Source organism: Copadichromis virginalis, linkage group LG19, assembly GCF_057382275.1.
Source record: "Copadichromis virginalis isolate Kocher_CV1m ecotype Utaka linkage group LG19, C_Virginalis_male_GT1.1, whole genome shotgun sequence".
NCBI lineage: Eukaryota > Metazoa > Chordata > Actinopteri > Cichliformes > Cichlidae > Copadichromis > Copadichromis virginalis.
The window spans coordinates 25,494,539-25,521,085 of record NC_140636.1 but is presented as its reverse complement, the minus strand read 5'-3'; the positions used below and the strand labels follow the sequence as shown (position 1 = coordinate 25,521,085).

At 42.4% G+C, this 26,547-nt stretch overlaps 1 protein-coding gene across 2 annotated transcripts in view; it reads left to right on the top strand.

Annotated features, from left to right (window-relative positions):
* sptb (spectrin, beta, erythrocytic) overlaps window positions 1-26,547 on the top strand; it is a 44,207-nt gene that overhangs the window by 1,498 nt on the left and 16,162 nt on the right. The window contains exons 2-17 of one of the 2 annotated variants that reach the window (XM_085441624.1): window positions 3,225-3,495; window positions 16,861-17,012; window positions 17,143-17,316; window positions 19,077-19,174; window positions 20,269-20,349; window positions 20,474-20,589; window positions 20,693-20,805; window positions 20,882-21,069; window positions 21,303-21,420; window positions 21,937-22,095; window positions 22,255-22,557; window positions 22,637-22,787; window positions 23,111-23,981; window positions 24,148-24,285; window positions 24,730-25,489; window positions 25,729-25,931. In XM_085441624.1, coding sequence (XP_085297750.1) covers window positions 3,348-3,495; window positions 16,861-17,012; window positions 17,143-17,316; window positions 19,077-19,174; window positions 20,269-20,349; window positions 20,474-20,589; window positions 20,693-20,805; window positions 20,882-21,069; window positions 21,303-21,420; window positions 21,937-22,095; window positions 22,255-22,557; window positions 22,637-22,787; window positions 23,111-23,981; window positions 24,148-24,285; window positions 24,730-25,489; window positions 25,729-25,931 — 3,773 coding nt within the window. In that variant the 5' untranslated portion in view covers window positions 3,225-3,347. Of the gene's footprint in view, window positions 1-3,224; window positions 3,496-5,848; window positions 6,613-16,860; window positions 17,013-17,142; window positions 17,317-19,076; window positions 19,175-20,268; window positions 20,350-20,473; window positions 20,590-20,692; window positions 20,806-20,881; window positions 21,070-21,302; window positions 21,421-21,936; window positions 22,096-22,254; window positions 22,558-22,636; window positions 22,788-23,110; window positions 23,982-24,147; window positions 24,286-24,729; window positions 25,490-25,728; window positions 25,932-26,547 lie in introns of those variants that run through there. The other variant, XM_085441625.1, reaches the window with a different exon arrangement.

Sequence of the window (26,547 nt, the reverse complement as noted above, 5' to 3'; positions counted from 1 at the left end):
AAACACACTCCAGGAATAGTTTATTATCGATTCATCTTAACCTCTTGCACGATCACACTCAGTGCTGTTGAAGTCCAAACAACACTGACCACAAGAAATGAGCTTCTTCTTTTAGCTTATGTTTTATGGATTGATATCCTTTCTAGTCTTGGTTTCGGTATTCAATCTTATATATAAAAAAGCAAGTAATTGTTCTTTACTCCATATTGATCTCTGAGTGCTTGGTGTTTATGTCTCAGATTTACTCTCAGCTGGACCGCAGGCCTACCTCTCCTCAGTCCAGTTGCTCCTGCCGCTACAGTTTCACAAACACACTGTAGGTCACACATCTCGACCACACCCATCTCTTATTTCATCCTCTCCATCTGACTCTGTGCTGCTCAGAATAATGCATGGCCAGCTAATGTTTTGTTCTGCTCAGAGTGCAGAGCAAGCACCAGCGTAACATTTACTTACAGCTGGAAAAATGGTCTGCAGAGTTGTAATTCAACTCAAGTGCTGATTTGATGTTTGCATTGGACATACTTGTTCACAGTGTAGTTTTGCTATTTTAAAAAAAAGGGGGTCCAGTAAGTGCAGTAAGAGGTAGGTTACCAACTAATTTCAGCCAAGCATAAAGGTAAAACTTTCATTCACACCTTTAAATATTTTTTCCAAGATCCTCTGCTGGCATTATATGCAGAGCTGTTTCCACAAAAGTCCAAGCTCATGTTGCATATACTTACACGCACCCAGGTCATGCAACATGTGGGGATCTGAAGGAATTCCAGCTGACATTCTTATCATCCCTCTTGACATTTTACTGCTTTGGAGAGATTATCCAGCACCTCTTACCCACCAACACACAGCGTGCAGTCACAAGAATGATTTGTATACAACAGGAACATGTTCTGGGGTCTTTATCTACTGTAGGTGATAGAAATCTATCCACAATCAATCAGCCAAACAAAAAGATTGAATCAAATTAAGCTTTATTAGTAGAGGCGTCAGAACTTAACTGTGTCAATTTTCCGTCATATTTAAACTCAGTAATTTAGTGATATGATGGGTAAAAATAACTTTAAACAGAATGAAATCACTTTAGAAAAATGAAAAAGAAGTGCAACAGTGCACACATGCCTTTTATGCATAATAAAGTTTCCATCTGTGTATTTGTATTTTTTAAATATTTAAAACATTTTCCAGGGTGACCTTCTGTGAGCAAGCAGGTAGATTAGAGTGTTCCCTCTCACTCAAGGACACCACGAGAGGACACTTTGCTATTGAGACACACATGCTGTGGCAGGCAGAGAACTTGTGACCTTTGTCGGGCGATCGTGGCTCAAGAGTTGGGAGTTCGCCTTGTAATCGGAAGGTTGCCGGTTCGAGCCCCGGCTCGGACAGTCTCGGTTGTTGTGTCCTTGGGCAAGACACTTCACCCGTTGCCTACTGGTGGTGGTCAGAGGGCCCGGTGGCGCCAGTGTCCGGCAGCCTCGCTTCTGTCAGTGTGCCCCAGGGTGGCTGTGGCTACAATGTAGCTTGCCATCACCAGTGTGTGAATGGGTGGATGACTGGATATGTGAAGCGCTTTGGGGTCCTTAGGGACTAGTAAAGCGCTATATAAATACAGGCCATTTACCATTTACTTTGTGTCACTGGACCTTCTATAATAAGGAGTTCAGCATGTCTCCAAATGGAACTGACTGCAGCATCACCGTGTATAAACATGTTTGGATTTGTGTTCAGCAGCTAAATGGAGCAGTCGGTCAATCCCCAAACACGATTAGATTCTCACAGCTTTGTGACAGTTTGTGAATATGAATTTGTGCGCCGTGTTAGAGAAGGTTTGTGCAGTAGAAGTGCGTCGTGCAGTCATGCCGGGCCAGGTTGTGCACGAGGTGATAAGGGGATCCCTAGTGGTGGGTGGAGCATCCCTGTGCTGATAACAGCCCTCTGCTGAGGACTGATACTGAGCAGGAGGAGGAGGGACACCTGTAGGATGCCATCACTGCGCATCACTGAGGGCCTCTTCTCTGAATGGACTGAACAAACAAACCTCTGTAGTTTGTAATTTGTGTCAAAGTACATTTAGTAAAATAAAATACTTACAGTAGAGACAGTTTAAGTTTTTTTTAATATATATGTTTGTCACCTTTTAAAGTAATATTGAACTAATTATAAAGATGCAAAGTACTGAATATCATGAAATACTGAGCACTGTGCAGGTAAACTATTAAAAGTATTACACTTATAATAACACAACGCCAGTAGTGAAGATAATCTCGTAGAGATGGAGTCCATCTACTGTTTTTAGTGAACTTTAGAATCACATCAAAAACCACAATTATTATCATCAGATTACAGATTATAGCCTTTATCTGTAATCCATCATTTAAAGCTCTAATGTTAGTAAAAGCAAAATGCATGCGCCCTTAATTTGTGCTGTAAAGGGGGACTTTGGCATGTTCTGTACCCCCATGCTTCATCTAATGGAGTATTAACCTAAGTTAGACTCCCCGCCTCACTTCAGCTCACATGACTATTCTCACCAACAAAAAGACGCAAACACAAACACGTTCGTACTTCGAACTACGTGAGCGGCATCATTCAAAAGAAGGCGGTTTCGTCACGTTTCTGCAGTACAGGGGGTTCCCCTCCCCCTGTGTGGCATGATAAGAGAGCTATGCTGCACCCAGATAGAGCTATCTGAGTGGTTGCCCTTCAACCCGCCATTCCACACGAAGAATACACAGACACACGGCGCTGTGACAGTTGACCAAAGTCACACGTACAAAATGGAGACTGTGAGGAGGGGGCACAAACTCATGTGGGCATCTTGAAAGCTGCCATACATTTGATTTTTGTGTAAAAATATCCTAAAACTGCAGCTGATACCACACCAATGCCCCAAATTAAATTCTGGTGTCAGTTATAGATACAGCCTCGTATAGATTGAAACTTAAACTCCTCTCCAAAAAAATGAACTGCAGAGAATAAAAGTAGAATTTATCAATAGTTGGATGGCAACTAACTGTAAATATCATCACTGGTTGTGATGCAGATAATATTTTGACATCTTTTAGACTATTAGATTGGAACATTCTGCAGCCAACAGCCCAATGATATACAATTAACTGTAAAAGCACTAAATTCTCACAATTTGCGGAAAATATTAAAGAAAGTAAACCCTACAGTCTGTCATTTTTTCTATTAATCATGCTCTGTGTATTTGCCCTCTGTTTCAGGCCGCCTTCAGCATTCCGGGTTCATCCTGCCGCTTTTTCCATCTGCTCATCTCCCTCTTCACCCAGACCACCTGAGGACGCCGCCAGCCGTCCCCCCGCCCGCTCGTCACCCTGGCTGCCGCCATGACTTCCACCACAGATTTTGACAATGTGGAGATCACGCAGCAGTACAGCCACATCAACACCCGCTTTGACCTCTCTGATGAGGAACTAGACAATGACAACAGCTCTGCCAGGCTGTTTGAGCGCTCGCGCATCAAGGCCCTCGCAGGTGAGTGCCTGCATAGTAAACAGGCTGCGTCCTCGGTGACAGATTTTCGAGATGACAGTCTTTTTAAAAGCGAAAGAGAAGGGCACAGAGGATGGGCTGTAAAGGGTGAGCACCTGTTTAACTTTAGTTGGGTTGAATAAAACTGTGATCTTCACTCAGATTTCTGTTAAAAAAATTACAAAACTCCCACCGCAGGTCAGCTTTGAGTTTACTCCACGGCTTTTGCTAGCACTCTCCAGGGTTGGTTGTGTATGGATGAATCTAACAGTTACACCCAACCAGCAGCTGAGCCCTGACACTGCTCCACACCCTCTGCAAATAACTGGGATCACTTGCACATTCCCTGAATGTCCAGTGTCTGACCGATCTGGACAGCTGCCCTGTCTCTCTTGCTCCCATAGCATAGATCTTTGGGATTTCTGGCTAAGCTGGTAAGCTGTGACCCACCTGTGGGCCTGCTGCTCTGAGTTTTTAAATAGCAGTGTTCCTGTGGTAGCAGGAAGCGAATCACAAAAGGGGAGTGATGGAGGGTCAACACCATGGTCGGTGCACAAGAGAGATGATAGGACACAAATTAATCTCTGTGGAGTTCAGACTTCTGGAAGGGCTTAAGATATTTAAAGAGATTGTAATGATGCTGACACTGAAACGTAGTCCTCAATGAACTTTGAACAAAAGCATTTTTTAAATGTTAAATGTTGTCAAATACACTAGTATTTAACACATCATCACCACATCCAGTTTAAATGACAAACCTGTTAGTGGGCAATGACACCCAGCAGACACTGAGCAACATTAGCTTTTCCCTGTGTCATCTTTGGATCCACCTGACCAACACAAGTCCAATATTTACTACTTCAGGCGGTCATACAAAGGCAGCAGCGGCTGAACCAAAACATCTGCAGGATATAAAAGCAAAAAATATGCTTAAAGACATTTAAAAGGATCCTTTTATCTCAGCAAACTGAGGGCTATTTGGAGAGTTAGCAATCTGACCCACTATAATAAGAAAATAAATATTTAATAGAATGGCTTTGACAATACAGATCAATGTAGTTGATCACTGACACAAAAGCTGACAACTTCAACTTGTGACTGGATTTTGTGTAAGCACACACTAGCTCTTACATTCTGTGTGATATCTATTATGCGTGAATGCATGGTTTCCTGTGAGGCGGTTATGGGTGGGTATACAATTTGAGTCCAGTGTGGAAAAACTGGGCTCACCGACCAACAAGGAAAACCGCTTTAGGGAGAATTATGTTGCAGACACAGATGACTGGTGTCACTTAGCTGCTTTACCGTCATCATGTTCAATCATGTTAATGCTGCTTCTCTCACTGCTGCGGCTCATTAGTCTAACCCAATTTCCTCCTTTTACAAAATTTACAAACAATTTTACAACCATTTGCTTCAAGCAGTGAAGGCGCCAGACAAAAAACAGAAAATGGGCAAACACAGAAGGCAAATTCTCTGTAAAATTTGGCTGGATAACAACAATTAAAGTAGCAGTTTTGCCGATGAACATCAACCGCTCTCATCAAAGCCATCTTTTTTTGCCGACAGGCACATGTCAGTACATCGGTGGATCTGTGGAAAATTTTTTACTTGTGATTTGAACTTAGATTCAGTAACTCCCATATCTTAGTAGTTTTCAATATTTGATACTCTGGATGGACAAAACAAACTCCACAGGTTTGATGCCGGCTGATATTTTGGGTTTCCAGTATGGGTTTTTTTCCGCCTTTCCAGGATTGTTGTTTTTTTTGTTTTTTGTGTTTATAAAGAAGCACTACTTTTCCTGCTGTCTCTTTAAGTGATGAAGGCTTCTGTGTGGGTGCTGGTGATGTTGTGTTAGAGTGCTGCTGCTGTAATGCAATAAGTGTTTCCTGTCAGAGAAAGAGAGAGAGAGTGAAGGAGGGAGGAAAGTGATAAGAGAAGCAAGAGATGAGAGAGGCTGTGAATGACACCCGCTGCTGATTTACAGCTTGTGAGCTCAGAAATATGCTCTCAGCAAGCCATCAAAGAACATACAGGCCGTACTGAATATACACTAGTTTACACTGCGTCTTACTTTGGCTTAGAAAAGACACGTTTCTTTAAGATACGCTTCAGTTTCATGATGGTTTATTGGCTCAAAAAAAACGACCTCTCCATGTGTACAGTTAACATTCAGCGATGTCACGACTTTGTGGGAGTGTTGGGTATGGGGAGGAGGGGGTTTGTGGGAACACGTGGATGTATTGAAACATAGTGTATGCGCGGCTGGAGCTGGAGAAACCACTCAGATCTGAACTGAAGGCTGCCTGAGCTCTGGTGTTGCCTGAGAGTGGAGGCAGAGCATCACCACGGCAGCAGTGAGGAGAGTGAAAAAGTGGAAGGAGGAAGAGGAGGGAGGGAGGGAGCAGGAGTGAACGTGAGAGGGATCTGGAAAGGAGGACAGAGAGCCAAGAGACTGGGAAGAAGAGAGACGTGGTGTGCCAAGCTCCTCTGCTGGCTCCAGAGGCAGTGTGTGTTCCTGTTGTTGTTGTTTGGGGGTCAAGATGAGCAGCCCGTGCCTGCTGCGCACTGCCCCTATAAGCCAACCCCGGCTCAGAGAGGTCAAGATCAGCGTGAAGGCCAGCAGCAGGGAGACTACAGCCATTCGGAGCAGCAGCGGAGGGGCCAAGGAGGCTTCCAGTCGCTCTTACATGCCACCTGAAAAGGAAGCACCTGTGCGGGTCAGCGTGAGCAGCAGCCGGAGCAGGAGCACGCCGCCGGTCCACAGGGCCCAGAGACCCGAGAGCAGGAAGTCATCAGGGGGAAGCACCTGCAAGCAGCAGCAGCAGCCGGAGCACCACCCGGAAAAGAACGGCACCATCCTGCATGTCCCGCTTGGCGTGGCGCCCACGGGGCTGTCCCTTTTCTCCTCATCTTCCTCCTCGTCCTCCTCCTGCACTTCCAGACGTCAGCGGCCCTCTCGCCCCCATGTTACCCCTGCCCCCACCCCCCTCCTCCTCTCGTCCTCCTCCTCTTCCTCCTCGGCCAAGAGTATGAAGCGAGCTCGCTGGCTGAGTTACAGCACCTCTAACATCTGCTTCAACTCCATCCTGGACGGGCGCTTCAGGCAGCTGCAAGGTACAGGGTCCTGGTGGCAGAGCTGTGCGTGTGTGTTTGTGTGTGTGTTTGTTCACCCTCTTATGCCTCACAGACACTTTTCCAATTATGCCCCTCACTTACCCAACTTGGGTTTCTTGTTAGGCCGGGGTGAGATGGCAGGGAGGTCGAGCTGCGAGTTGAGTAAGTGTGAGGCTAGTTTGTCATCCTGTTGTAAGAACTGGAAAAAGGCAGCAGCAAGTAAGTGCAAACTTCATAGCAGTTGCCATTTTATTAAATGTATTTGGTTGTAATTTATTTATTTCCAGGAAGCTGTGGCTCTGCCCCAATTGTTCACTGACTTGACTTTGAATAATTCATAGGCAAACTCCTAAAAAGGTTGTGATGTTTTTCCCTCCAAAGCCATTCATGGCTGGCTACTGTTACGCATTCTTATGTGCCCTGTTTTTTATTTATAAACAAGAAACATATCCGTCATTGTGCCACCTATTCTCCGTACGGCCCTTTCCACTTATAAACTCTTCCTAAGTATAAAGTATGAGTGTGTTTCGTTCCTAACCTCCTTTTCCCCTGAATGACTAGCAATGGTGGTGTTAAAAAACAATCAATTTCTCTGATGGTTTTACCTTCTCCCTGCCCGTGTTATTAAGGTTTTAAAAGAGAGGTCTGCCGTCACAGTGGATTTTTGTTAGCTTGCACTATGCTCTCCAACTCCCCGATGACAGGAGTGCATTAGTGAGTGGAAGAAAATGGAGGAGACGATGCAGGAACAGAGAGGGGAAATGCTTTTTTTCCCCCTGCCTCTGCTAGATTTCAAGTATTGACTGATTCTGCAGACTGCAGAGGCAACTGATACGTGAAGCAGCAAAGTTTTGAAGCCTCCCCAAATCAGGGATGTGTCTTGAGATGTGTATTGATCCGCCATGATATTTTATTTACTTCCTATTTACCTGCTATTAGGGAGATATGGCCAAGACTGCAGTTGGGCAGAATAAGATTTGTGTTTCACGTTTATTGGTTTACTTTTGAAATGTACACATGCTCGCTGTTGTCAAGTATGTCTGCCGCCGAGGTTACAAGAAGCAGTCTTTGAGTTGTTTGACTGACCTTTAACCCTTTTAGTTTTCACCAGTGGTGTATGCACCTCTCTCCAAGCCCTTAATCCTCTGCTGTTTTCTAATTATAAATACAATCTCACTATTGGATTGATTCTCAGATTATTTTTTAATGTCTTCTTTAAGCTTGAGCCAGGCTTTACAGTTCACTTGCTTCTTTTGCAGCTGCTCTAAATACCTTTGAGTGAGAACGCATCAAGAAACCCTGGGAGCATCAAATATGCATTAATATGATGCTCAGCAGTTGCCAAGTACATGTAATGAAGACTCAGACAATCCACTTGCCCAGTAAGCAAAATGTTTTAGTCAGTTAGATGTCTAGAAGACATCTGTAGTAGTGTAGTGCTCAGATATTTAGGGTAAAATCTGGTTGAAAGGTCAAGCTTTAGTAGATGTACCAAATCTCACATAGACATTGTTTAACCAGCTATATATCTACTTAAAAAAAAGCTTATTTTTGCATTGAGACTGATTGCTTGATTTAACCTACTCACCTAGATCCCATCTCTGACTGCTTCTCTCTATCCTAGAATATATCTGCCAAAGTATAGCCTGCTTTTCAAAGTCAAAGTCAAAGTCAAAGTCAACTTTATTGTCAATTCTGCCACATGTACAGGACATACAGAGAATAGAAACTTCGTTACTCTCAATCCCTAGATAAAATAGAAAATGAACATTTAAATATAAGAGTGATTAAAAATGCAAGTAAAATATTTTAAAGTAAAAAAAATTAAATAAATATAATACAATTTTACATATAACAAGAAAGCTATACAATATACAATATAAGGGTAAATGACATTGAGTGCAAACCAGGCAGAGTAGTGCAAATAGGCAAATAGTGCAAATGGAGATTTGGTAATGTACGGTATGAGATAGTGTAACACAAAGTCTTATGAGGTAATGGCAGTCCAATGCTCCACAAAGTGACTGGTAACTGGTGCAGGCCAGTGAGTGAGTCAGAGAGTGTGTGTGTGTGTGTGTGTGTGTGTGTGACAGAGTTCAGTGAGACCGTGGAGGAGAGAGGGGAGAGGGGGCAGAATCGGGAGGGAGTTAAGCTTCCTGACAGCCTGATGGATGAAGCTGTCCTTCAGCCTGCTGGTCCTGGCCTGGAGACTCCGCAGTCTCCTCCCCGACGGCAGCAGCTTGAAGAAGCTTTGCATTGGGTGCGTGGGATCAGCCGCTATGCAAAGGGCTTTTTTAGTGAGACGGGTGCTGTAAATGTCCTGGAGGGAGGGGAGAGAGACACCAATGATCCTCTCTGCAGCTCTCACTATGCGTTGGAGGGTTCTATGACAGGACGCGTTGCAGGCTCCAAACCACACAGTGATGCAGCTCGACAGGATGCTCTCGATGGTGCCTCTGTAGAAAGTGTACATGATGGGGGCTGGTGCTCCTGCTCTTCTTAGTTTGCAGAGAAAGAAGAGACGCTGCTGTGATTTCTTGGCCAGTGCTGTGGTGTTGTACGTCCAGGAGAGATCCTCTGTGATGTGCACACCCAAGAACTTGGTGCTGCTCACTCTCTCCACAGACGCTCCGTCAATGGTCAGAGGAGCATGTTGGGTGTGCATTCTCCTGAAGTCCACAACAATCTCCTTCGTCTTCTCCACATTCAGAGAGAGATTGTTGTCAGCACACCACGTGGCCAGGCGTCTCACCTCACTTCTGTAGTCGGTCTCATCCCTGTTGCTAATGAGACCCACCACCGTTGTGTCGTCCGCAAACTTGATGAAGAGGTTGGAGCTGTATGATGGAGTGCAGTCATGGGTCAGCAGAGTGAAGAGGAGGGGGCTCAGCACACATCCCTGCGGGGCCCCCGTGTTTAAAATGATGGTGCTGGATGTGTTACTGCCAACCCGTACTGCTTGAGGTCTTCCGGTGAGGAAATCCAACAGCCAGTTGCACAGTGAGGTGTTGAGCCCCAGCTGGACCAGTTTTTGAGTGAGCTGTTGGGGGATTATAGTGTTGAATGCTGAACTGAAATCTATGAACAGCATTCGAACATATGAGTCTTTTTTGTCCAGGTGTGTGAGTGCCGAGTGGAGTGCAGTGGAGATGGCATCATCGGTTGAGCGGTTGGGCCGATACGCAAACTGGAAGGGATCCAGGGAGGGGGGCAGGACAGTCTTGATGTGTTGCATGACTAGTCGTTCGAAGCACTTCATCAGGATGGGAGTAAGTGCAACAGGACGGTAGTCATTAAAGCAGGAGGGAGATGACTTTTTTGGAACCGGAATGATTGTGGTGGCTTTAAAACATGTGGGGACGACAGCCTGGATGAGTGATATGTTGAAGATGTCTGTGAAGACATCAGTGAGTTCCACTGCACAGTCTCTCAGTACACGACCAGGAATGTTGTCAGGACCCGGAGCTTTACGTGCATTGATCCTGCTGAGGGATCTCCTCACGCTGTCCGGGGACAGAGTCATCACCTGGTCACCAGGAGGGGGTGGGGTCTTCTGTGCAGTGGTGCTGTTTTGGACTTCAAAGCGAGCAAAGAAAGTGTTCAGCTCGTTCAGCAGAGAGATAGTGCTATCACAGGTCTGTGGTGGGGGCTTGTAATCTGTGATGGTCTGAATGCCCCGCCAACATTTAGAGATGTTTTTGGTGGTACAAATATGTGATAATAGGAGGTAAGTGTTGGTTAGTCTTGTTAATAAAGCACAGTATGATAGCTGCGGGACAGGTTAAGCTGGCAGTGACATGACTCAGTCATGTAACGGGGTGCTCTAAGACCTTTGGGCCAAACTCAATAAGAGCTGACTGTGGGAAAAGACGGATCAAGCTTTATACAGGGAAACTCCATCAGCATGAATAAGTCATCGGGCTTTCGCTGGAGTCAAAGAGTGGACGAGAAATTACAAAGTAAAAGCATGTGAAACAGAGGAGTGTTTAGTAAGGTTGCACTGATAGCAGGCGGGAGGCTGGATAAGGGACAAAATGCAGGCGTGACAAGACGCAGCTGCAGTCCAGTGGAAAAAAAATGAAAGCGAAGTGAAAGAAGTTGGACATACAGTATGACTGCTGCACTTACACTTAATATTTAATAGCATGGCAACAGCAGGGCGACGAACAGCTGAACAGTAAGGTTATACTCAGCCTGTATCACAAATTATTAGTACAGCCAGTTTTATATTTATAAGCTGGACTTAAATGTTCATGTTTCACTTCCATCCAACATTAATGCTTTCGAATAGCTTTGATTGATCAGTTTACAAACTGTGATACGTTTGCATTTCACACTAGCTTCACAGATTTTTAAGCTGAACTACATAAATAATGTTAAAATGAAATATTAATCAAAAACTGAATTAATGACCAATAAACCGTCTTCCAGCTCAGTTTCATAAAATCATGGATTTTGGTGCTCCAGTCTTCTTTTTCCTGGTGAGTCCACCAGACCTCAGTTGATGTTACTGTTGGCGTGTCGTTGAACACGGCGCAGACAAACATCTCAATAGCTTTAACACAAATAACAACATATTCCATATTAGTAAGTAATCAGAGGAGGCGTGTCCCGATTCCTGCTCCTTTCTGTGACTGAGTTTGAGCTCGCCTTATTTTGACGTCTTATTTTTGAAACAAGAGAGCCAAGAAAACTTTTGGACTTAAGAAGAAATGCTATCTTTGTCTCGTGTTAAATATAGAAGATCAAAAAGCAAATGGAAAACCCAAACCTATGACCCGTAGAGCTAGGGTGTCTAGCTGGGCTCTCTTATGCAACGTTATGGTTCGGATCACTGCAAATCAATACAGCGCTGTCCTCGGTGACATTCCTCCTTATGTGAGTGGTCTCTCCAGAATAAAAGTGCATCCCTTCCAGCAACTATATGTTATATTATTTCCATATTTATTTACTAGGAAATCAAAAAGCTACAGGAAGTGTTGTGGTAAAAGGTTCCAGAGCAAGCACATTGAAGCTTATCCAATAACCTGTATGTAGCAGCAAACCGCTCTATTTGAGCTCTCTATTATTAAGTACTCTCAAGTGTATGAAACCCCTGACTTACATTTACAAATTTATTCTGCTCTCCATCAGCAATTCATGGTGTTAAATCGCGTATTCTTTAAATAATATTTGAAGGTCATAATTCAGCAGGCTTAGTGGCCTCATATTCTCAAAGTGAAGTGCCTCTAAAATCATCAGTGGTGACACTAAATTATTATTATTATTATTGTTATTATTATACAGCCATCTGGTCTTAGTCACCCTCCAGATTTCATACCCTCAGTTACACTTTAAATTTCTTCCTTAGTAATTTTTGACCCCAGGTGTCCTTTTTGTCTTCATCTGAAATGTAAATTCTAGTTAACCACTCAACAACTGTGGGACTATGAAATGTCCAGAGGGCTCTATTAATTTTAATTGGATCTGCAATAGATATCTCATTACTTTTAATTGATGTGATTGATTTTTTTTCTTTCTTTTTTTTGTTCAGTGTAATTTGCTACGCAGACTTTCTGTGATATAAATGCAAAAGCTCCAAATTTTTATTACATTGTAAATCGGCTCTGAGACCAGCAAAGAGAAACTCTTATATGTATCTCAATACTCGAATATTAAAATCACAGATGTAACCAGATCATGAGTCAGTAATCAGGTTAAAATTATAATTTTCTGCTGCTCTACAAAACCCATAACTGAGTTTATGGGATTAAACAGAACTTAGTTTCCCAAAGAGGGCCGAAGGCTTTTTTTATTTTTACAGAGCACTTATGTCATATTGAGCTTGTTGAACTGTTCATCTGGAGACAGCTCAGTGGGGTGCATGCAAACAACAGCTTCCCTCCCTCACACACTCCCCTCCCATCTTCCCTCCCCCGTTGTCCTCCCATGCTTCCTAAATGGCCGGGAGCATCCATGTGGGCTGCGTCCCCTCTCAAGGTCTCCCGATGTGAAGTGATACGGCAAAACTCTGTGCACGTTGCAGGGATGCACTGTAATTGTCCTCTCCTCTCTAAAACCCTCTGGAGGCAGCACTCCAAATAGTTCAGAAAGGATTTGTTACAGTTTTTATTTTTATTCGAGCCTTTTTGTGTGTGTGTCTCTGCTTTCTGTGCTGCTGACAGATAATGATGTGACCATTTGTGCTAAATCAACACTGACACCACTAATGGAGCTTTGCATGTTTTAATTGTCATTACTTTTTCATGGCGCAGTTATCCATGTGGATGTAGCCGAGCGGTGTGTGCTGTTGTTCTGCTGAAAGGAGCAGAATGAAGCATGATTTATTTACAGTACTCCGCTGCGCCTTGTGTTTTACGTACAATAACGCCTGATTTCTTCTCTTTGATATGCTAAAGACCGAGCTGCTGCTTCAAAGTTGCTCACTGGGCGGTTTTTAAAAGTAGGGAAGATGCTGCTGGTGATGTGTCTTGGTCTCTTCTCTTGGATGGGTCTCTTTGGACTAAACCTAACACTGCAGTCACTCTCCCCATTACTTTCTTTCAGATCTGACTCACCCTCTTTTTCCTTTCGTCCTCTTGACAGGTTTACCTAGCAGACTCCCTGTCTCCCCCCTCTTTGTCCTTCTTAACCTTTAAATCAATATCTTTAACAACTTCCCTCTACTACCTCTTCTTTTGTTCCTCCTCTTGAGCTGTTCTTTACTTGTTCTCGACAACCTCAGTGTTTGAATCATTTATTACACCAGTCCTTAAGGATGCAGTCCTTTGCACTCCGTGGTTTGCAGCTGTATTCGGGTTTGGGAATAAACAGGGCGATCTGCAGCAGGCATGCCAAAGGGAAGTCATGTGGTGCAAGCTGGGATGACTTGAGGAGAGAATGTCTCATCACTGATCTAAAGTTTAGGAAGCTATGTGTGGGATAAAACAAAAGCAGGGGAGAGGTGGGGATTTGTACTGAGTTGTGAGTAAAATCAAGGTCAGTATAATCAAAAAGCATCACCCTTCTGCTTTACTTGATCCAGTCTAAATTAGTGTACCAGGTCTCTGAGCTTCAATTAAATCCTCTGTGTTAAATCAATTTATCCTTTTACAAACTTCTATTGTGATGCCAAGCAAGATTTAATTTTAAATTGACTTGACTCTGGGGTTTTTACTCTCGCAGAATTTGACTATTTTTTAAATAATAAAATTCTCAATAGCTGAAATAATTTCATGCGCTGAACATCCATTTAATCTTTGTTGTATTTGGTTATACTATGAATGGATTACCTGCTGCAAAGTAATTTGTACAAAAGTTTCTGATTTAGGTTATTTTTCATGGAGTAATAACTGCTAACATTTTTGTCCGTTTATCCTTATCTTAGTTTTAATTTTTCATTGTCTGGTACTGGTACTGATACCAGTAGTGGTGACTTATTAACAGCCATCTATCTTCTTTCTTAACCAGTGCTCAGAGGAACTGCAAAAATAATTAAAGCTACATATCAGATTTGTATAAATCTTGAAGTAAATAACCTGAAGGGCTGTTTGGAAGGGTTGCCAGAAATAAAAAAGAATGTGCCAGCAAAGCTTAGTTTTGCGAAATTACAAGTGAACAAAGTAGAAGACGTCTGGAACAATGCCCTTTGGATAGACAAGGCCACCATGGAGATGTCTGCCATAATACACAAAACCAAACACAGCCTAATGACAACAAACACCTCATACCAACTGTCAAGCACGGTGATGAAGGGGTGATACTGGGCACCTTCCAGTCCTTGAGTCAACAATGAAATCCTCTGTATAACAAAGTATTCTAGTCTCACATGTGGGGACATATGTCCGACTGCTAAAGCTTGCTCCAAACTGAATCATGCAACAGGACAAAGATCCCAATCACAGCAGCAAATCTACAGCAGAATGGCTGAAAAAGGAAAAAGGAAAAAACAATCAAGATGCAGCAATGACTCAGTTAAAGTCCAGACCTCAACCTGATTGATATGTTGTAGTGGGCTCTTAAGAGACACATGCATAAACAAATGCCTGCAACCCCACATAGTGTATAAGAGTAATTTCAGCCATATTTCAGAAGCCTTGAGTTGAGGATTTCCGCCATCATCGTTTTGGTTGGAAAAAAATGGATGTGATGAGAAAGTACAGATTGTGACTTATGCATAATGGCTTGTGACTGATAACTTGTTAGCCAATGGTGGTTTCATACCACAGATCATTCATTTTAAACATGGCACAGTATGACAAAAATTTACAAAATAGACTTTATTTTTATTTAGTATGGCCTAAAACGAGTGACTGAGTCGGTAAAGTCGGCAGAAAAGTGTTCTCAGAGGTCATGACAGAAAGCCCCTTTCCCATAGACATGCATAGGACCACTAATCTTTTTGCAACCACAACCATTGCCATCTAGGGGCCTTCAGACAGAATGCAGGCAGAAGGCACTTGAACATTGGCTTCATTTTTCTGACCCAGAGGCCACATCCATTTTTATACTGTCTGTGTGCAAAAGTGCATGAACTGAAGCAAAATTGTAAAGAATTACTGGCTAAAAATTCTCTAAAATGATGTGAGAGACTTACAAAGTCATGCAGAAAATGATTACTTCATGTTAATGTTGATAAAGGTAGTTATACAAGCTACTGAATCATGGTGCGTGTACTGTACTTTAATACACTGCTTCTACATTTTGTTAGTTGGTTGGTTTTATAAATAACACTGAAATATGTAGTGAATATGTAAAAAAAACACTGTAATATGTCATATTTAGGTCATTAAGGTAGGTCTTATAGAAACACACTGAATGCCCATTTATAGCAATACACCCACTCAGACCTCCCACATCTCCATTCACAGTGCATTTGGCCACAAATAAAATAAACAGAGTGTAGTACATTGGGTCTTTCTGCCATATGGTCCCATCAAAATTGGTTTTATTTTTGCTGCCGAGTAGGAGGAATATCTTCCGTATACATTTTAATATGACGCGCGTGTCTGCGTGAGCGTGATGTGTCACCATGTGGGCAGCGCTCATCCTCCCAAAAACCTCTCAGTGTGCGATGCTCATGCTATCTTCATCTTTCTGCCTTGCCATTCCCGAGCTTTTTGGAGCATTTTCAACAAAATTACAACACGTGGCATAAATACGCTGCATCATGTCTGAGGAGGCATTGATAGTTACAGTAAAGCTTTTCCCTTGTGAGCAGACACCAAGCCTCCATTATATAAAAAATCATGAAGCCATATGAGCAGTCATGCTATTTACCAGTTTAAGCAGAAGTGACCGCTAATATCTGCTCCATAATCAAGTAAAAGGTCAAAACTGCCAGATTTAGATTTTTCAGCATTTTAAGAGGCTTGATGGATGGTTTGATTGGCATGCTGTTCGGATTCTAATAAAATAGATGCACTGTACAAATACAGTGGGGATAATAGGACTGGCCCTTTAATATTGGCTGTGTCATACAGAGGAGGTCTTCTCCAGAAGGGCAGCATGCTGACGAGATTGATTGTTTAATGAAGATTCTGTTAGGTGGATATTGATGGATTACTGAACCGGCATACGGGTCACAGGCCTGGAGGCCCAGAGCCTGATTCTTCCTTTGAAGTGACATTTCTTGTTGGTGCTCACAGTGTTTTGCACCCGTTTGATCGGTCTTTTAATTCTGTCTGCCAATCACATTTAATTAAAATACAGTAAAGTTGGTGAAGGAATATAAATTAGGGGGAAGTGGAATAGTTCTGTTTAAAAAAACTGCAATGGTTTTCTATGGAATTTAGGTCTGGTGGTGTTTCCAATATTTGGAAGGGGTTGAAGTTCATTTAAATGTCTCATTGTCTTATAGTCATTTATGCTGTTGAAGTAATAATATTTCCTGGAGGCAGATTTGATGTACGGTGTGAAACAACATTATTAGCTGAGATGAATTTAACAACTGGAAACAATTTGAGTGGATGCTGGCTGCAGACAATGCTAACGTCATGTTTTTTAGCAGCAGTGAAGCAGAAGTATACACCTTTGCTTTACCCTATACTAAGAATTAATTTAACTTGCATGATTTCTGTGGCTCTGGAGCAGATTTGCAGATGTTCTGTAACTCCTGCCAGGTTCTTCCTTCAGCCTCCCAGGCTTCCACTCGTCTAACGTGCCCTTGTGCAAGACTGTAAATCCCTACCAGCTCCAGCGCTGCTCCTCTGTACCTCTGAGGATTTTGCATTATTAATGGGGCTCATGTTCTTTCTTAACTCTCATCAGACGAGCGAGAGGCGGTTCAGAAGAAGACCTTCACTAAATGGGTCAACTCAATTCTGTCCCGGGTTGGCTGTCGCATCTCTGACCTCTACCTGGACCTGCGGGATGGACGCATGCTCATTAAACTGCTGGAAGTGCTGTCTGGTGAACGACTGGTAAGAAACATTTCTGTTTCAGTTTATATTCCTCTTTATATTCTGTGTATTACTCAAAACTCTCTTGTAGTCATTCATTTTTCTTTGAAATGCTCTCCTAAAATCGTTTTTTTTGTTCTGGTCTTTAAAGCCCAAACCAACGAAAGGCAGGATGCGTATCCACTGTTTGGAAAATGTGGACAAGGCTCTTCAGTTCCTCAAAGAGCAAAGGGTCCACCTGGAGAACATGGGTTCCCATGACATTGTTGATGGCAACCATCGCCTCATCCTCGGACTCATTTGGACCATCATTTTGCGTTTCCAGGTAAACCTAGGATATGTGATTGTCTGTGTCATGTTGTTTTAGACTATTATTTCTGTGTACATTGAGATTAAAGAAAAAGAAAAGGAAAACAGAGACCAATTCTTTGTAAATGTAAACACAGCTTATCACAAAAGCATATAAATGCTTCTCATTTCTTTAGTTGAATCCACGGGCAATGCCACTGATAATACAGACTGACAGGCATAAAAAACATTTTTGTGCCACCGAGATGATTCCCAAAGCACTATCAGTCATATCTCAGCATGGTGTGCAGTGTGTCTCTTAAACATCTGAGGAAAATCAAAGCTGGAAACACAAGAACTGGACTAAAAATCAGTGATAACAGGTGTTATGGACTCTTGGTCTTGTCTAAACAGATGGAATTATGAACACAGAAAAGTTTGGTCAGATTTGGATCCTTCATGAAATGCCAGAAAATACACTTTCGAACACACTGAGTCATGGATTGGCCTCCCCAGAATCTTGACTTTAATATTATTGAAGCAGTGTGGGATCATTTTGACAGAGAACGCAAAAAAAGGCAGCAATTATTATATATTCATATATATAAAATACTAGTGTCATTAATATGTATACTATACGACAGAAAGACTTATATAATTCATATAATAACATCATAAAAATATCATTATTTTTATGTTATTATATGTAAAAAAAATTGAATTACACTTCAGCAATCACGTAATCTTCATGTTTTTTCAGCATGCATGTTAAAGGTTCATCAAACCTGATTAGCTGATCTTATAAGTAGTACAATCACTTCAAGTATGTTATTGTACTTCATATGCTATACTCTAATTATGCTACCACTGACTAACAGCGTGCAGTCTCTTTTATTTAAATGAATCTTAATTACATTCTAATCACATTTACATTTGCACTGAAGTGAAGCCAGGGTGTACAGCATATACAGCATGCAGCGTTATACAGACAGCCTCAGATAGTTTCAGCTGGCTGCCTTGCAATGTTATATATATTTTTTTTGTTAGTATCTGTTTTTCCTCAGAACCGTGCCTTCAGGTTCCAGCCATTATTATCTGCTGCTACAGGAGCATCCAAAGCATCAGAACATGTCTGTTTGACTCTTTTATCATCTTGGAGAGGCTGTATATTTATTTTTAATTTGACAGCAACTCTGCTATTTTTAGAGATGTTACTTCAAACAATATAGCCCGCTGCATTATTCAGCCTTTTCAAAAGGACAAAAAAGAAAAAAAAAAAAAAGAACAGGAAACAGAAAAGAAAAGAGTTGACTTGGTCCTGTCTGTATCTTAAAGTCTGCATAAACCAAGGAGAACCAAAGCTGGCTAAATTTAGCCGCCCCTCTCTCAGGGCCTGTCTCTCAGATCACATCACTGCTCTAATTACTGGCCCACTGTGTGGGAAAATAAGAAATTCAATAATTACTACTCCTCTTTCTGTCAGTTGGATCCGATGTCTAGTTTTGTGAGAATCCAGCCAGCAACACTGATGATGTATCATTTTACATTATTTTTTTTTTCTTTTCCACAAATACCCCCCCCCCCCTTCTTTTTTTTTTCCCCCTTAAAGTTGTGATAAATGATGCATTTCACAGTGATATTTGTGCCACTTTGACAAACTGTTCCCTTCTGGTGCAACCCATTAGCAAGATATTAATATTAGTCAGATTTCTTGTTTGTTCTTGTTTGATTGCAAACATGACACATTAGTTAAGTTTCATTATTTACCATCCAGCTGTGCTTGTTGCTGTTCTTCAGATCCAGGACATCATTGTGGAAACGGGCCAGGCGGACCAGAAGGAGACACGCTCAGCCAAGGATGCTCTTCTTCTTTGGTGTCAGATGAAAACTGCAGGGTAAGAGCTACATGTGACTCCTGGCATCATCAAACTATTGCAAATATCCTTTGGGAATAACTGAATGTGCTTCTGACTTTTTATTAGTTTAAAATCTTATAATTCCCCATATTTTTTTTAATTTATTTCACAACTGACACATAAAGTGTCCTTAAGAGTCTTTAAAGCTGAAAAAATAAGCTACGATTTTCTTGTTTAATTTTTTTACGGTTAAAAAGTGTTTGACATAAGTAAGCACAATTACAAATGCTCATTGTAATGTCCCATCTGCACAGTGAAAATGTAAAGTAATCTTCTTTTTATAGCAGTGGAAAAAATATAATGAATAATAAAACAATTACAGCCAAAATTTAAATAAATGACCAAATATTTGCTCCTTGAATATTTAAAATAAATATTTAAAATAAAATAAACCAAGTAGTACCTAAAGTAGATAAATGTGCAGCTGTGTATAGTTCATTTTTTTTTTTTTTTTTTTTAAATTAAGCCACAAATAATATTTCTCATAGGAGTACTTTGATGTTTTTGGATATACTCATTAAATGTTTGTTTTATGAGTAGACTGGTAACTCTAATCATGTCTATACCAACTAGTAGATGCGGAAAAAGGAAACCCAACATGGCAGAAGTTAACAAAATCCCCCCTGCCTAGTTAACAGAGATGGTGTAAAAGACACTGTAGACAGATTTTGCTACCTTTGTTCTCAGATACCTCTTTTCTTCTTCCGCGACTTACAAACTAAGCAAATCAGTGTCTGTCTTCATTTTTGGTGTGGAGGCACGAGTGGGAGCAGTCTCTTTAAAACAAATGTATCTCCCAAAAGATGTTCATTTGAAGTATGGTTATTAGCATCCAGCTATTATTAGCATATAGCTGTTATTCTCTGAATCTATGTCGCTATGTCTGTCAAGATCCTTAAAAAAAAGTGTGATCTTTTGAGTAAATAGATGCTGCCGTTCTGAGAAAGCACATTTCTTTCAAGGCTTTTAAACTGCAGAACTAAAAGCTTGAGAAGTGGGATGAAACCCAGATGCTGATTTTAAACAGCAGCCTCCTCCTGTTCAGTCCGTGACGTCTCCTCGCTGTTTTACAGATATCCCAGCATCAACATCACAAACTTCACCACCAGCTGGAAAGATGGCATGGCCTTCAATGCTCTCATACACAAACATCGGTAAGGGGAGATGAATAGCAAAGCCACTCTCTCCAGCTTTAAAGTGTAAACACACATGAAATCCATCTGCTCAGTCTCTCACTCTCTGCAATATACTCTCTTACCCTCTATATTTCTCTCCCAGCCCTGATCTGGTTGACTATAACAGTTTAAAGAGATCCAATCCGACCCACAATCTCCAGAACGCCTTCAACGTTGCAGAGCAGAAGCTTGGTGTGACCAAATTGTTAGACCCAGAAGGCGAGTGACTGTGAACATTGTGCTTCCTGGAAAGAAGACGAGTGATTGTCTCTGGTTTGGCCGGGAATGACTTATTTGACTTGTTTTCCATTTTCTTTTATAGATGTTTTCACAGAGAACCCAGATGAGAAGTCCATCATCACTTACGTCGTGGCATTTTACCACTACTTCTCCAAGATGAAACAACTCGCTGTTGAGGGCAAGAGAATAGGAAAGGTGAGTTGGAAGGTGTGGTGTGCATTTTTTATGCGAGTTTGCCCCGTTCACTTACTTAATCTTATTTATTCTTCAGGTTCTGGATCAAGCCATCGAGACGGAGAAGATGATCGAAAAGTACGAGACGCTGTCGTCAGACCTGTTGATGTGGATCGAGCAGACCATTGTCGTGCTGAACAACCGGAAACTTGCAAATTCTCTCAGTGGCGTTCAGCAGCAGCTTCAGGCCTTCAACACCTACCGCACTGTAGAGAAGCCACCCAAGTGAGTCAGTGACAGCTTCAACGCATTACAGTTGCAGTGGAAACTGGATCAGGAGCTCAAGACACACTCACACACAGACACACACTTGCACTCTATTTTTCATGTCTTAGTGAGGACGTCTAATGTACATAATGATTTCCCTAGCTGTAACCCTGACACTAAAACCACATTTTGAGTCTCTGATGTCCAATAGTACTTTTTGTGCAGTTACTTAATTTCTTGTTTTCTCTCAGGTTTCAAGAGAAAGGTAACCTCGAAGTGCTGCTCTTCACCATCCAGAGTCGAATGAGAGCCAACAACCAGAGAGTTTACACACCTAAAGAGGGAGCCCTGGTTGCAGATATCAATAGGGTGAGATGCCTGGATGCCATTTGGAGACAAATCAGAATGCAGAAGATCAACTGTAACAGGAAGATTATCTTTGTGGTTTGGGGTTGCTTGGGTGGACAGAGTTTATTAATTTAGCTAAGTTCATGCTCGAGGCAACAATTAAAACACAAATGAAATTAATTACCCCTGCAAGCCTGTTGTGTATTTTCCTAAATGACAACATAAAAGCCATTTTATTGAAGAAAATTAAAAAAGAACTTTGAGACAGAAAGGAAAGCACAGCTTGGTTTGAACTAAGTTGAAGATTTCTTAGGTGTATCAGTAGATATCTACCCTGTAGTGCCATTACACATAATACTTAAAGCGTACCAGCTCCAGGAGGGGTGCTCTGAACTTGAACTTCACTTTTAAACTCTTTGAAAATGAGGAAAGCTTTCTCATTTTCAGATCTTAAAGTATGAAATTGCTGTAGTTGTTTTGATGACCGACTAACGCAGATTGCAAATCCTCATGATGATTCCCATCATCTATGTGCAGGCTTGGGAGCGTCTGGAAAGGGCGGAGCATGAGCGGGAGCGTGTCTTGAGAGACGAGCTGATCAGACAGGAGAAGCTGGAACAGATGGCGAGAAGATTTGACAGGAAGGCTGCCATGAGGGAGACCTGGCTCGCGGAGAACCAAAGACTAGTGGCCCAGGTAAACCCACAGCAGCTGAACTAAAGCTGTTATGAAATGTTTTGTGGAGTGACATGGTGGATTTTTGTTCGGAAGTTTCAGTCTAAATCCAAAAGTCTTTAGTTCGTTTTAGTTAAAAAATTGTCCATAATTTGGCACCCTCCATTCTCTCCTCCTCAGGATAACTTCGGCTATGACCTGCCAGCGGTGGAAGCGGCTAAAAAGAAGCATGATGCTATTGAGACGGACATCGCTGCATACGAGGAGCGTGTTCAGGCCTTGGTGGACATCTCAAAGGAGTTGGATTCGGAGCGTTATCATGATGCCAAACGGATTGATGTGAGAAAAGACAACGTCCTGCGTCTTTGGGACTATTTGCAGGACCTACTGAAGGCTCGAAGGGGACGTTTGGATAAGAATCTGACCCTGCAGAGGATCTTCCAGGAGATGCTTTACATTATCAGCTGGATGGATGAGATGAAGGTAAGAGCAAAAGATTTTTAAAGGAAGAAAGTAAAAATTAAAAGTTTAAGTGAATTAAGTTGCTTCTTTTCCTCTGCAGGACCGTCTGCTTTCTCCTGACTTTGGGAAACACTTGTTGGAAGTGGAAGACCTGTTACAGAAACATGCTCTGTTGGAGAATGACATTGCTCTGCAGGCAGAGAGGGTACAGAATGCCAGTGCTGCTGCTCTGAAATTTGCCAATGGAGATAGTAAGTCCAAAACTATTTAAAAAGTAACATGAGAAAGTGTGCAGAAGGTATTTTTATGAAGTATTCATTTCAAATAATACCCAACCACTAATTTTCTCCTTCTTCTTCACCTTGATGATGCTTCTTCATCTTTACCTTCTTCTTCTTACTCTTCATCTCTGCATCATCTTCTTCTTATCCTCCTCAGATATACTTGACAATAAGATGGATTGGACACAGTACAATAAATATCAGTGGCATGCAATATGTGTTAGTACTTACAAGCTGAAATAGATGCACATAGACATAGATGACACTTATGTTGTCATTCGCTCTCTCCTTAGGCTATAAGCCATGTGATCCCCAGGTGATCAGGGACAGGGTGCAGCACCTGGACTTGTGCTACCAGGAACTTTGTGCTCTAGCTGCCCAGCGAAGAGCTCGCCTGGAGCAGTCTCGCCGCTTCTGGAACTTCCTGTGGGAGGTAACAGAGCTGGAGAGCTGGATCAGGGAGAAGGAGCAAATTTTCTCCTCCCTGGATTATGGCAAAGACCTGACGAGCGTGCTGATTCTCCAAAGCAAACACAGTGCTTTTGAAGATGAGCTCGGAGCCCGCCGTGCCCATCTTGAGCAGGTCCTAGCTGAGGGAGATAAAATGATTGAGGCCAAACACTTTGGCTCCCCGAAGATTCAAGAATGCAAAGATGACTTAAAGCAGCAGTGGCAGCAGCTGGAAGAGCTGGCTGCATTTAGGAAACAGAGCCTTCAGGACACGCAGACATTCTTCCAGTTTCAGGGAGATGCTGATGAACTCAAGGCTTGGCTGCTGGACGCTAAGAGGCAGATGAGCAGCGATGACGTCGGCCACGACGAGTACACCACTCAGCGGCTGCTGAAAAAGCACGGCAACTTGAAAAACGAAGCCATCAAGAATGGAGCCACTATTGATGCTCTGTCCAAACAGGCCAACGCACTACCAGAGGAGCTGCAAAACACCCCAGATATCCAGAGACGACTGAAAGACATCAAGGACCTTTACATGGAGCTCATGTCCCTGGCTGACCTGAGGCAGAAGAAGCTCGATGACACTATGGCTCTGTACACCATCTTCAGTGAGACAGATGCCTGTGAACTCTGGATGGGCCAGAAGGAGACGTGGTTGGTGGATTTAGAGGTGCCTGAGAAGCTGGAGGATTTGGAAGTAGTACAGAACAGGTGCACAGACAAATTATATTTTAAGCATTTAATCACTCCTGAATTAGATTTGCATGTCTGATTAAAACTGTGTATTTTTTGCAAATAGCATTACATCTACTAATCGTGTATTTTTATCCAGTAGATTGTGCAGATGTTGTTTTCACCAACCTTTTCTTGTTTTCAGATTGAGTATTTTAGCTCAAGAAATGGGAAATTTCCAGTCACGAGTAGATGATGTCAACAGAGCGGCAAAACAGCTCGAGGACAGCAGACACCCTCGCACCAAAGAAGTCAAGGAATGTCAGACGCGACTGAATAAGAGGTGCCGTTAACGAAGTTCACAGTTATACCTGAGGCAAATAACAAAAAAGATGCATATCTGAGATCAGACGAGGTCGGGCGTGCTCAGGGTGGTATGGCCGTAAGCTAAAAGATGCATATCTGAAGCATTTAATACTGTATAAGGTTTTGAAATTACTTTAATGCAAAGATGACATTCAACAAAATTTCCGAAAAGAAGTCTTTAATTTAGTACTTGAACACAGAGGCAATGTTAAATTCTTCACACTTCCAGTTACTTTTTTAGTTTATAACAAGCTCTGCACACCACTGCAAAAATGGGCATGCAGAAATTTGTCTACAGACAAATGAGCTTTCCTTATTTTAAGAAATCACACATCCATAACTAAACATTATCAAAGATACTTTAATAACAACAGTGACCCATGGAGTATTAACCTCTGTTATATAAAATATTGTTTCCTAGATGGGAGGCTTTCAAGGCGATGGTAGAGGAGAAGAAAAAGAAAGTAGATTCTGCTCTTAGTCTGCACAACTACGGCCTGGAGTGTGACGAGACAGAGGCCTGGATCAGAGACAAGACACGGGTGATTGAGTCCACGCAGGACTTGGGCAATGACCTGGCAGCTGTTATGACCATCCAGCGGAAACTTTTCGGTATAGAGAGAGATTTAGCCGCCATCGACGACAAGCTCAATTTCTTGCGGAAAGAAGCTGACCAGTTGGCCCAGGACCACCCGGAGAATGCAGCAGACATTTTGGCCCGCAGAGGAAAGCTGGACGCTGCCTGGGACATGCTCAAAAACACCCTGAAAGACAGAGAGGACTCTTTGGGTGAGGTCAGCAAGTTGCAGACCTTCCTTCAAGACATGGATGACTTCCAGTCCTGGCTTTTCAAGACCCAGAAAGCTGTTGCATCAGAGGAGATGCCCGCCACGCTGCCAGAGGCTGAGGAGCAGCTGAGCCTTCACGATGCTGTGCGTGAAGACATAAACAACCACGAAGAGGACTTTCACCGTGTGAGGGACACTGGCGCTCAGGTTACCCAGGGTCAGGAGGACGATCCTCAATACCAACAGCTCGACCAGAGGCTAAAGGGCATGGACCGTGGTTGGTATGAACTCCAGAAAATGTGGGACAGCCGCAAGAACTTTTTGGACCAGGCTTTGGGCTTCCAGCAGTTTTTGAGAGATGGCAAAGCAGTAGAGGCGATCCTCAACAACCAGGTAATGCATAAATAATATGGCTTGTCTTAATGTTGTGTTTAAGTGGAACAGTCATCAGTTACCACATGGGATGAGTTGCTAATGAAGGGTTAGTGATCCTACAAGTATTTAAAAGTTTGTGATATGAAAGAATGGGACACGGTCAGTTCAAACGCCCAGTGCTGACACACGGCCTTTCTTAAGGTCGTGCATTTTTCTGGTTATTTTTTCCCAATACAATTATTTCGGATTTATTGCAGGAGTACACTCTAGCCCACATAGACAAACCTGACACGTTGGCCGGGGCAGAGAAGGCTTTGAAGAAGCATGAAGACTTTGTGAGCACCATGGAGGCCAACGAGGACAAAATTGACGGAGCGCTGCAGGGCGGACAGCGACTGGTGGACAACAATAACCTGTACTCTGGGAAAGTTCAGGAGAAAATGGGCTCGATCCAGCAAAGGTCAGTCAGCATGGTTTTTGGTCAGCATTCATTCAAGTGAAGTGTTGACAGAAGGGCAGCGCATTGGAGAAATACGGTTTTGATATAATAGTATTTGAGCTTCACGTGATTTCAGCAATTCTAGAAGGGATCAAGGAGTTGATGATGATTTAAAAATCCTAATCTGTAGAGTAATTAGTGACTATGAATGTTAAATGAATGTAGTTCAGTCTGAAAAGTCATACAAGTACAGAAAAGCAATGGATACTTAAGCAAAAATCTAATGTGAAATTCAGGATTTTAGCAGGATTATAATGTGAAGGATTTTCCTATTTTCAAAATATAACCACAGGTACTGATCTAATCTGTTCAGATCAGCAATTAAAAGACATCAACAAGACGGTGTATAGAGGGCATGGGAGCGACTCCCATTAACTCCCATAATTCAGCTTGGTAGATGGGCACCTGCAGTAATGGATATTGATCGTTAAGTCAGAGGTATTCTTCACAGTGTAGCAGAGAAGCCGTTTTTTTTGGTGGAGGAGGAGCTCATGTAGATACGTGAGTTACATCTTGTTTGAAGTGTGTCACAGAGGGATTTCTTAGAGAAAAAAAATACTGTATGTTTAATGCATTT